General features: G+C 40.4%; 1 protein-coding gene across 1 annotated transcript; it reads left to right on the top strand.

The window, feature by feature from the left end:
• Positions 1–7,500: 7,500 nt before the first annotated feature.
• Positions 7,501–11,486, top strand: LOC140997606 (butyrophilin subfamily 3 member A3-like). The gene is made up of 4 exons (XM_073467553.1): positions 7,501–8,160; positions 8,561–8,596; positions 11,041–11,316; positions 11,470–11,486. Exons 1-4 carry the CDS (start codon positions 7,956–7,958, stop codon positions 11,484–11,486), a joined length of 534 nt encoding a protein of 177 aa, XP_073323654.1. The 5' UTR covers positions 7,501–7,955.
• The last annotated feature ends 1,198 nt before the right edge of the window (positions 11,487–12,684 follow it).

Genomic DNA, 12,684 nt, shown 5'->3' on the forward strand with positions numbered 1-12,684 from the left:
GGTTGAGACTGTGGTTGATAATCATTTCCTGTTCATTCTCATTGAAACTGCATCAGTTACTTTACACTGGACTCTTTGGTCAGTGGTGCAGGAAATACTCAGATCTTACAACACAACACAAAGAAACTCCTTCATGATTAAAGTCCTGCATTCAGAGTCACTAAAGGAAAAGTACAGAAGTAGTAGTTTAGTTTCAAAAGTAAAATGTCCCTTAGGACCAGTAAATGTTGTGTTATGGCCCAATTATTTGATTGTAACTGTTGCTGAAGCAGCATTTTACTGTTGTAGCTGCTTGAGGTGGAGCCAGTTTGAAGTATTTTAAATCCTAACCTGCAGGTGTCTGCTCCTCCAGACGGTCACCAGATAAATCTGAAGAGAGGAAATAAGAAAAAACAAAGTTCTGACACAGAAATCTGTTTTCTGATCGATGCTTTTTTGTGACACTGAATAATTTGAGCTTCTGGATTGCAGCAGTTGCTTTAATGAAACCATGTGAGAAGTGAAGAGAAACCACCACAGTGGAGCTCAAGTATTTTATTTAAGGACAATTCTGAAGAAGTGTCGAGGGAAAACTTCTATTAATGCTGGTAAACAACATTTACGGTGTTACTTTGTAGATATTATAACACATTTATCAATAATAGTGATACTGTTGGACTTTAAAAGCAGTGTGTATGGTTTGGTGAGGGCATATTTTGAGTTCTGGTGGGCTGGTTTTGTAAGACAGACGTGGCAACCCTGCGACACCTGACATCTATTTTACTGCATCTAGAAAGACGAGTTCACCCTCTGAAATATTGACAGACAAACTTCAGACCGATCATATTAAAGGAGCACTGAAGAAACGTTCATGAGCAGAGAAAGATCTTCATTAACTGATTTATTTTCTGCCCAAACAAACTAAATCTCTCTTTGAATAAACAAACTGACCTTAAATACAACACAACTTATACTGTTTTACTTTGTTTATATGTGGCGGACCCTGCCACCTTTCTAGCCTCAAACAGTGTTCTGGGACCTTATTTTCCTCTGAGAGCAGCTTGTTTACTCACTTATGGAGAAAATACATATTTCTCAGTTTGTATTGATTATTACTCATTAATATTATAAATATTAAAATTCTGAGTTTGAACTTCTTCTCACAAACTACACAGTGCTCCTTTACATGTAACAAATGTGAACTGAAGTTAATTTACCTTGGCACTGTGACAGTCGGATGACGTCACTGAGTGCACGTGTAACAGGTAGTTAACCAGTCAGGGAGTTACTGACTGAAACAGCCTCTCCGTCACTCTGATGCTGTCAGGTGTCCTCGGGCTGTGGTCTGTTGTGATCGCTGTTCACTTCTGACGTCTGCAGGAAGCCTGTGGGATTATTCTCACCTGGTGCAGGTGTCGAGGAGCTGCTGTCGCCCAGCAACACTTTATTCGCGACAGTTAACGGCTGGTCGCGTGAAGTTCGCCGCTAGCCGCCGCTAACCGCCGCTGCTAACCGCTGCTAGCTAGCACCGCCTGCTCTGAGCGGCCGCACCGGGACAACACGCCGGGATTCAAAGCTCTGCCGGCGGCTCTGCAGAGCTGCTGGTCGGTGTCTGGCTGCTGACGTCGACTGGGGAAATACTCGGACAGCAACACGGTGAGAAACAGGGAACATGCGGCAGCTGACAGCTCAGTTTCACTGCTCATCCAGGAGCCGAGGAGCCGCATCACTCGGTGTCTGCTCACTCCGTCACCTCTGGTCGTTATTTCACATCTTAACTCTTCATCATCCTCCAGTTTATTTCTAATGTGAGGTCCTGACTGACAACTGTGTGTGTTTGATCCTCACTGTGCTGTTAAAGGAGGTCAGTGTGTCTTCAGTCGTCGTGTCATTCATCATGAACTGTGTGTGTGTTGAGAGGACGTCTTGTTTTCATACAGCGCCACCTGCTGCACTGCTGTGGTTAACTACATGTATAATAATTAACTAGATATATCATAATGATTATTAGACATGTTATTGGCTTCAAACTGACTTTTCAAAAAGCTGCTAACAGTCGTGATGAGTTCATGAAGGTTTTCTCCATCTGTGGTTAAACGTTGTTGGTTGTTCTGCTTTGTTTTAACTGTGTTACACTGCAAACTCAGCTTCAAATGCTTTAAAGGGACACGATGTTTGGAGAAGACATTCACACTCAGTATTTTAATATTTACAGCATTAATGAGGTAATAATACAAACTCAGATGTATTTATTTTCTCCATCAGTGAGTAAACAAGCTGCTCTCAGAGGAGAATAAGGTCCCAGAACACTGTTTGAGGCTAGAGAGGTGGCAGGGTCCGCCACGTATAAACAATTCAAGTATCAAGGTCTTTTTCACACTTTTGCTGGACTGTGTTACATCTAAACAGTCACTACAATATGTTTCTGAAAGCATTTTAGGCAGCAATGGGCAGAGTAGTGACAGACTCTCGGTTCATAGTTGCACCATCGGGTTCAGACAGTTTGATCAGAGTTTGGTGAGATGATCCTCACACGATACAAGAGAGACGGCAGCTTTGTCTCCTTCTCAACATCTGACTGTATCTTTGTGTCCGTGCATCAACAGTCTGTAGTTGATATGACAGCCCTGAAATCTGAAGGGTGACGTGTTTTGGCAGAGTTTTGCAGGTAAAAAGGTGAGGGGGCTCTGGGTGCAGGCAAAATAGAGAGAAGTTTAACATTGTTCATTTGTGTTTAGCACCAACATTGTAGTGACACAACGCTGGTTGTAAATCTAGTGTGAGCCTCACATTGTGCTTTTCTGCTTCTCTCCTGTCTTCTCTCTTAAACACAGTGTTTCAGTCAGTGACGGGATAAAAACAACATGATTACATCACTAGAGCCTTAGTTATACTTGATATCTCACAGTCCAGTAGTAAATGCTGTGCTGCCCTTAATAAGCTGCTGTTTATATTGTGTTCACAGGTGCATCTCCAGAGCCGGCGCTGGAAACATCCTTCCTGCTGAGGAGCCTCAGGTCTCAGAGAGAGGAGGCAGCTACTGTGTTACCCTCAACACCACTGTGACCAAGACAGGACGCTGCCGCTGTGTAGCCACACAGGAGGACATTAACCATCAGACTAGTGCTGAAACCTTCCTGATTATCAGTGGTGAGTTTTCTGTCTCAATGTTTTACTCACAAAATTATTTTAATTGTTCATGTGTCATTAGTTTAAAGTATTTTAGACACCCTGAGACACACTAAGTTTTGTACTCTCTGGTGGGGCAACTTTTAATCATGATGTAACGATGGTAAACAGCTCAGTAGTCGATGACCGTCAGCCAGCGATGGATGTTGGCCCATTGGCCCAACACTGTTGTTGGCCTGAATACATCAGCTGTAAGGAGTTTCTACACTCTGAGAAATATCTTTACCAAATATCTTTAGCTAGGGCTGGACGATAAATCAATATTATTGATTAATTTGAGTTTGTGGTTTAGAAAGATTTTTAAAAATGAAAATTGGTTTTCTCTTTAACTTCCTCCGCCGTCACTCCCCCTGGACTCCTGTAGTTCATAGTGGCCTCCGGCCTGCAGTACGAGCACCAGGCTAACTGTTTCACCATGTCGACAGTTTTTATGCTATCGCTAAGCTAGCAGCTTAGCATTCCCTCCCTCCTCTTTATTTTACCGCCTCTTTACGAGTTCTCTGTCCCGATTGGATAAAGTGGGCAGGGATACCAGAAAACGTCTTTTGTCTTTACTTACTGACCAAACCCTCTGACAGTGATTACTGTTGGAGTATAGAGCTATTAACACTTATTTTAATTGGATAAAATAACACTTACAGCAGCTTTAATAAATGTTATGGTTGATCTCAGGTCCTGAGAGACTTCAGTCTTAAAGAACCACCTGATTTAAAGGACGACTGAGTTTGCATATCACTCAGCATATGAAGCCTTTGTCAGGCTTTATTAAATAAACTGAATAAACACAAAGTTATTGCTTTATAATCACGTCCTGCTCCTTCTCATTATGTTAACACATAAGACAGCAGCATCGCTGAGTTATTTTACAGTGAACCCTTTGGTCGGAGGTGGAAGAAGTACTCAGATCCTTTACTTAAGTAAAAGTACACACACAACTCTGCTGAGTGAAAGTGAAAGAACAGAAGTTTCATCAGCAGATTAAAATTGAAAATACTTGTTCTGCAGTAAAATGTCTCTTGTGACTGATATCTGATGCTATGTGACATTATTAGATGTTAATACTGATGCATCAATGTTAGAGCAGCATTTCAAGATTCAGTACTTTATTGCCATCAGCATGACTGATAGGAATTTGTTTTGGTGAGCTCACTCAAAGCACAGACGAGACACCACACACTCGTAAAAAACATAGAAGCAGAAACACAAACACGAGCACCTGTAGGACGGATTAGCAGCGACACCATCAGATAAAGTGCTTCAGTGCACGAGTGCATCATAAATACATCTGCCAGCTGCCCTGTTGTTTAAAACCTATTGAGTGACCTCCAGTGCTGAGCAGAATGTGAAGAAGGGATACAGCTTCAGGATATGTGCTTTTTTAAAATCTGGCTGTTCTAGCTGTAATTATTTTGAGTCTTTTGTGAGAGGAGAGGAAATTAAGAAGGCTGTTAGCTTGATGGGACGGGTCCTTTAAAAACCACAAGGCCTTTTTTTGTTATCACACCTGATCCATTTCCACGAGAGCAGGGAGGTCACACCCAGTGACTGTTGAAGCAGTTCCTGTTGGTCCACCAGTTTCTGAGATGACGTCATGGGACGCTGAAATAAGGCCGATTTCTGCAGGACCCAATAACATGAATACTACACAGAACTACATTAATCTGTTACTTTCAACAAAATGTCCAAATCACCTTTATAGATCAGTGAAACAGTCTAGATCTTTAAATAAACGCATGTCCTTGGACTCAGGGATCAGCAGGCAGACACAGGATCATAGTCTGATTTATTATGAGACAGGAATAAATATTTTAAATAGTAGACTCAGTCAGTTTCTTGGTGAACCACACTTTACATTAGTGTTAAAATAATGAGGGGACGTGTAGATGTAGTAATAATAACTACAGAGCTCACTGCTCAGACAGTTTCTATAAGGAAGGATCAGCTCCGCCTCAATGTGACATCATGCAGCAGTTAGTCAGTTTCCTGCGCAGCACCGAGCCACAGACATCAGCTCAGAGGAGGAAGAAGAACAAGGAAGTTAACGTTTGGTAAACTTGTCAGCGTGCCGAGACCTTCTCACATATATTTACCGAATATTAACGTATTTACGGATGGGATAAGCGTTATACTGGACTGTGCGGTGTTCAGCTGCTGTCCACTAGAACTTTATTTGGGACATTGGACTATAAATATCTATTTAACGACAGTTAGCGGCAGGTTGGCTTCTCGAGAAAACATGAAGAAGTTGTTCTGGTGTGAAGTTCGTCCTCTGCCTTCAGCTTCAACATGAGGACATCTCTGGATCTTTGTGTTTGTCTGCTGACTCTGTGTGGAACAACACTTGGACAAACCGGTAAGAAAGGTGATATTTACTAGTACGTCACGACCTGTAACTTCCACTGTAGCGTAGCATAACAGCTACATGTGTTATAGGAGGCACCACCGTGTGTCTGGTCGCTACGTTATTTATTATTTTAATTCTCCACCTTATTTTGTGTGTCGACTCATGAACTAATTTAATCACCGTTGGTTCTTTTCAACTTTAATCTTTGTAAGATTAGTTTAACTTTCGTCTGTTTCACTTTTGTCTAATTTCAAAATAAAAGCGAAGAAGGTGAATTCACATTCTTCAGGTCAGTCTGTCAATAATGAATGAATCAATTAATAAACAAACAAATAAATAAATATAACAATCTGACAAAATAAAACAAAATTAGTAAATGTATAAAAATAATTAAACTAATCATTAATAAGTAACTCCTGCCTGTAATTTGTATTTTAAAGATTGTGTCTTTGAGTGTGAACACTTTGTCATCTCAGTTGTGTGAATAATTAGTCAAACTTAGTAATAAAAGATAAAGTTGGAAACATCAAGTGGACCTAAATGACAGACTGTCATTGAGAGTCTTCTCAGAGCATTTACACCCCAGAGTTCACCACAGTATCATATATTTTCACTGTGTGCCTCTAAATTAAGACTGGAATTAAAAGGAAATTCTGTCTCCACTGACCCATTTTAGTTCAGAAGGACAGTTCATGTGTTCACAATGTCACAGACCCAACAGCAGGACAATATGATGTAGGATTTCAAAATTAAAGCCCTTTAATATTTCATAAATGGGTTGTGTTTTCAGCTGACTTCAGATTGATATTAAAACTAAACTTGTCAGCAGTGGTACAGTGTTTTATTATTTCTTTATCTGTTATAAAAAAGGACAAACCATCAGATAAACCAGCTCATTTAACTAAAACAGAAAAGCAAAGGAAACATCAGTGAATGACAGATTTTGGGGCCCTCAGTGTGAGGTCCTGACTGATAACTGTATATTTGTTTTTATCCTCACTGTGCTGTTAAAGGAGTTCAGTGTATTTTCAGTCGTCGTTTCATTCATCATGAACTGTGTGTGTGTTGAGAGGACGTCTTGTTTTTATACAGCGCCACCTGCTGCACTGCTGTGGTTAACTAGATCAATTCAATACTGAATTACAGGTGAATAGTTATTTGTTATAATTCATCATTAATAATTATTAGACATGTTATTTTCTTCAAACTGGGACTTTTCAAAAAGCTACTAACAGCAAATAGTCGTGATGAGTTCGCGAAGGTTTTCTAGTGTTTCCCACCTGATTTCATGAGACTATGGTGGGTGGACCTCGGACCCTTTCAGTCAGTACTGGAGCATATCATAACTTATGTGATCATAACTTATGTGATCATAAATTATGTGATCATAAACAAGAACGTTCAGAAAATATCAAATCTTAAAATAATAAAGTATAACACTGCTTTGAGCTTGATGCCTGGTGATGAGTCCAGTCATCACAATAGTGCACAGCTATGACTGTACATGAGAGATCTGTCATGCTATTAAGAGACGTGAAAATATTTCTGTGTTTTGGATCATAATGAAACTGTGGTGGGCTGCTTCGGCACTTTACTGAGCAACTGGGCCAAGTGAGAATGTGCCAAGCTGTTCTACTTTGATTCAGCCTTTTACATTTGTGCTCACTGTTGGACTGCAAACACACTTATTCAGTGATCACAACTTCATATGCCTTCACTTAATTCTTGGTGATTTCTGTTTATACAACTATACAAGCAAAACTTGATCACCAACATTTAACAGAATCACAGACACTGAGCTCAGATTTCAGCCGAGAGTCTCATGTTTACAATATTCTAATCTTGTTAATGAAGAGAAATGTGTTTGTGTTGTGTTGTGTTGTCTCATCCGCTGTGATAATATGCACATGTTTCAAACTGTGAACTCTCTGAGTAAGAAGTCAGAGTGTAAAGAAAGGCTCCAGGTTGTCCAGCGCTGTGAATATCTCTCTGGACAGTGTCAGGGTCTGTCAGCTGCAGTGCAGCAGGTCAGAAGCAGCTCCAAACACATCAGAAAATATCTCTCTTCAAAGGTTCAAAACACAGTTTTCATATCCAGGTCATCCAGGTTTGATGATGTCATCACTGAAATAACACAGACTGATTTATCAAAGCTGTCTCCTGAGGGAGAATATTTCAGGAGGTGTGATGTGGAGGAAAACTTAAAGCCATAAATCATTTGGTTACTAACTACCATGATGTAAACTGGTGTTTCAGAGCAAATGTTTTCACCTGACGGCTCCGTTGAACATAATGATTAAATTTACTTTATTTTTCAGGTCCAGGTGTCAAAGTGGTCGTGGAAGAAGACAGTGATGCTGTTTTACCCTGTTCCCTCAGCACCAAGGAGGACATCACAGGACAGGTCTTTGACTGGAGGAAAGATTTTCAGAAGAAGGTGTTCATGTATGATTCAGGCATTCATTACAATAACGGCCGTCCAGGTCAAGATGAGCAGTTCATAGATCGAGTCTCACATTTTCAAGATCAACTGAAGAACGGCAACGCCTCCATAAAGATCCAAAACACAAAGATGGCCGACAGCGGGAACTACAGCTGCTTTTTTCCACATCTTCAGAGACAAACAAGCTACATTGAGCTTGTTGTTGGTGAGTGCTTTCATTAAACAGTTAATGTGAGTTAATGTGTAATGTGTAACAGTAATGTGTTTCCTGACTGGAAACATCCCACACTGGCTGGTTGGATCACGGCCCTGGACAGGAAGGCTCTGCAGCGGTTTTCTTCTCTGATGCATCTTCTCACCGTTTCAGTTATCAGATGAGGTGTTAATTCACACAACAAAGGCCACATATTTAATGAGGGATGTATAAACTATACCTGCAGCTCCCTCATTAAATATGTGGCCTTTGTTGTGTGAATTATCACCTCAGCTCATGTTTTCCTCACTCCACTTTAGATATTGAAAAATGAATCCATTAATAACATATGACAAGTTCATAATCTCACCCATTCACTGTGCAAAAAATAATGTTCTTATTTATCTTTCAGAGCCGATCTTGAAAAACCGATCAGGAGAAATCCCAGGTGAGTGATGATGTCACTGATCTCTGCACCTGTCAGGTGTGCTACAACTCTCTGTGCCCCAGTATCACTCAAAGGTTTTGATACAGTGACTCCATGTAGACGTGTTGTTCTCACAGTGCAGCAGGTTGACATGAGCAGAGGGACAACCAGCAGCTGCAGGTTAACAGACATCATGTCAGCTGATCGCTTCAGTGAATCAGCTTTCATTTGGTTCTTTAGTCATAAATAAGGGTGTCACGATTTCGATTTGAAATCGAAATCGATAGAAATTAATTCACAATCTCGAACTTCGAATTAAAAAATAGAATCGCTCTGGTCATTATTTCAACTCAACTCCCCTGTCTCCTCTCCTTTCTGCCCCGGAGCTGAGCTGTATCACAGGCTGATACAGAAAAAGAGCGATTGACTGACCCAGTAGCTCACAGCTCACTCGCTCTCCCTCCCAGCATGTAGAGCCCCTCCCTTACCTGAGAAACTCGCACTCCGTGGCGCACACTCTGGGTGACTGACTCAAGTGACTCAAGTGACTCGAAAACCCAATTCACTTTAGTAAGTGACTCATACAAACTCGAGTCAGTAAAAGGAATCGAGTATACCATCACTACTCTCGCTCGCCCACTCACACCTGACGCACCTTGTGTCCAACTGTTGGAAATAGTTTGTTAAGACACTTAATTGTTCAGAGAAGACTGTGGACATGGCTGTTTTATTTTTGTGTTTGTTTTGTTGTGAACTTGAATGTCGTCTTCTGTGAAGAAGACTGCCGTTACAAAAGAGAAACTAGATGGCAGGTTATTTTGTTTAAGTTTCCAATTGACTGAAAATATAAGATTATTGTTACATTATGTTGTTAATAAATGTTTTAAATTTGACAATGTAGTGTGGTACATTGCGAACAAAGGTCAGATATTATATTGCATAAAAGTCTAGTCTAAAGATGGCGTAGCAACCTGTGCTTTAAAAAAAATAAATGTAAAAATTGAGAATCGAATCGAACCGTGACCTTAGAATCGAAAATTGAATCGAATCAAGGATTTGGAGAATCGTGACACCCCTAGTCATAAAGGTCTCCACAATTATTTTATTAGATGTAACATCAGAAGCATTTTAACCTTCTGCTAAAAATGTGTCAGATTAATAACTGAGAACTTTCTGAATCCTCACTACAGACACACATGCATGATTATAATGTTACTGATCTCTACATCTGCAGTGTTTATCAGCTGTTGAGACACAAACACAAAGTTCAGTCTGATCTACTTGATGTTGTTCAGTCCAGCTTCTGTTGTGACTGTTAACATCAGACTGTAAATACACCATGATCCACTGTTTCTATAGAGGCAGTTGCATTCAAACTGTCTTCAGCAACATTTTGACTGATCGCGTGAAGCTGATGTTGCATCTGAGCTTAAGATACTTTTTATTCAGACTGGTACAGAACAGTGAGTGTCAAATTGCAATTATAACTGAAAGATGTTTTTCTAATAATTATAAGAAACTTCTTGTGATTTCATGAGTTTTGATCAAAAGCGATCAATAAGCTATGATTCATATTTGATTTCCACTTCACCTGTGTAAAAAGTTAACTTCAGTGTAGGGCTGCAGCTAATGTTTCCATTATTAATTAACCTCTTATTATTTTATTTAAATTAATCCATTAATGGTCTATAAATCAAATCATTAAATTAAAGGTCTCAGGGTCCAATGTGCCTTTTTCTCCTTCACCGTCTCTCCTCCAAACATGTTGCTGCTCATTGTGGCCAAACAACTCTGCTTTGAAATGGCTCCAAGTGACTTTCCTGACTTGTTCAAATCAATAATTAACTCTTTCTTGTTCTTTACAAGTGGGTGTAAACTGCTGACCACGACTGTGTTACATCTAAACAGTCACTACAATATGTTTCTGAAAGCATTTTAGGCAGCAATGGGCAGAGTAGTGACAGACTCTTGGTTCATAGTTGCACCATCGGGTTCAGACAGTTTGATCAGAGTTTGGTGAGATGATCCTCACACGATACAAGAGAGACGGGCAGCTTTGTCTCCTTCTCAACATCTGACTGTATCTTTGTGTCTGTGGATCAACAGTCTGTAGTTGATATGACAGCCCTGAAATCTGAAGGGTGACGTGTTTTGGCAGAGTTTTGCAGGTAAAAAGGTGAGGGGGCTCTGGGTGCAGGCAAAATAGAGAGAAGTTTAACATTGTTCATTTGTGTTTAGCACCAACATTGTAGTGACACAACGCTGGTTGTAAATCTAGTGTGAGACTCACATTGTGCTTTTCTGCTTCTCTCCTGTCTTCTCTCTTAAACACAGTGTTTCAGTCAGTGACGGGATAAAAACAACATGATTACATCACTAGAGCCTTAGTTATACTTGATATCTCACAGTCCAGTAGTAAATGCTGTGCTGCCCTTAATAAGCTGCTGTTTACATTGTGTTCACAGGTGCATCTCCAGAGCCATACATCAAAATAAATAATGCTGCAAATGGGGTGCTGCTGCAGTGTGAAGTTCGAGGAGCTTTTCTAAAACCTAAAGTCGAGTGGCAGGACAGCGCTGGAAACATCCTTCCTGCTGAGGAGCCTCCGGTCTTAAAGGGAGGAGGCCGTTACTACGTTACCCTCAAGACCACTGTGACCAAGACAGGACACTACCGCTGTGTAGCCACACAGGAGGACATTAGCCATCAGATTTATTCTGAGATCTATGTGGTGTTTAATGGTGAGATTTCTTTCCTCTCTCTCTCTCTCTCTTTCTATCTCTCTCTCTCTCTCTCTCTCGCTCTCTCTCTCTCACCACATATCATGTAGTTGACCAATCACGTGCAGCTTGGACAGAGAAAAGAGATGGTTCCGACCCGATCGTTCACTTCAGAGCCGGTGTGGCTCTAAGACTTCACTACTCCGCTCAGAGGAGGAAGAAGTGATCGGATGACAAACTTCTCACGTATATTTACTGAATATTCACGTATTCACGGATGGATTAACGTTATACTGGACCTGGTGCTGTTCAGCTGCTGTCCACTAGAACTTTATTTGGGACCTTGGACTGTAAATGTGTCTTTAACGACAGTTAGCGGCAGGTTGGCTTCTCGCCGTCGTCAGTTAAAACATTGAGGAAGTGGTTCTGGTGTGAAGTTCGTCCTCTGCCTTCAGCTTCAACATGAGGACATCTCTGGATCTTTGTGTTTGTCTGCTGACTCTGTGTGGAACAACACTTGGACGAACCGGTAAGAAAGGTGATAATTATTAGTACATCACGACCTTCGACTTACTTTCACTTTCGTCTCACTGCGCTCCAGCCAGCGCCCATGTTTATTTGCGATTCGTTCATATACTAGGTATTACGGTAACAACTGATTTCAAAATGTGGAAATTTGTCTTATTTGTGAGATATCTGAAATAATCTTCAGCAAATACCAATTGTCTTTTAAGGATTTTATTCTTTATAAAGAAGGTTCAACAATCAACAGAGTGGCATGCGGTCTGAAGAAAGAAGAACAAGATGAGACAGTTGAGAAACCTTTTTGTTAGAAGAAAGGAGTGCCCTGTGTCCTTCTCATGTCTGTACCAGGTTCCGTTCCCATAACAAGAGGCACATATCTCTCTTTGTGCAGACAGTACAAAAACTCAAGGATGTGGGAAGAACATAGTGAGGACAATGTAAGACATAATAATGATATAAGAACAATATAGTAATACAATTTTCCATTACACTCCTCCCTTTTGATCATACATTGATCACTTTAAGTATATACAAACTACACACAAGACATCAAACCTAAAAATTCCCTCAGGATTCAATTTAAGTTATCACATATTGTGAAGTTGAAAAGCAATAATAGCTGTTTTTGTGGAACATAGACATTCCTAGTATTCATTGCAAGCTGGGAGGAGGCAAGACACATGTAAATTACTGATTATGTCATGTGATTATTTCCAACAAAAATATAGAACACTGCATATATTTGATTCTTAAGCAAACACCGACTAATAAAATAGATCAACACATCTTAAAGAAATTTATCATGCTAAAATAGATGCAGGGACGCAGGCTCGCTCCTCTTCAGCCCCTGCGTTTTGCACGCAT

Source organism: Pagrus major, chromosome 6 (genome assembly GCF_040436345.1).
Source record: "Pagrus major chromosome 6, Pma_NU_1.0".
NCBI classification, from domain to species: Eukaryota; Metazoa; Chordata; class Actinopteri; order Spariformes; family Sparidae; genus Pagrus; species Pagrus major.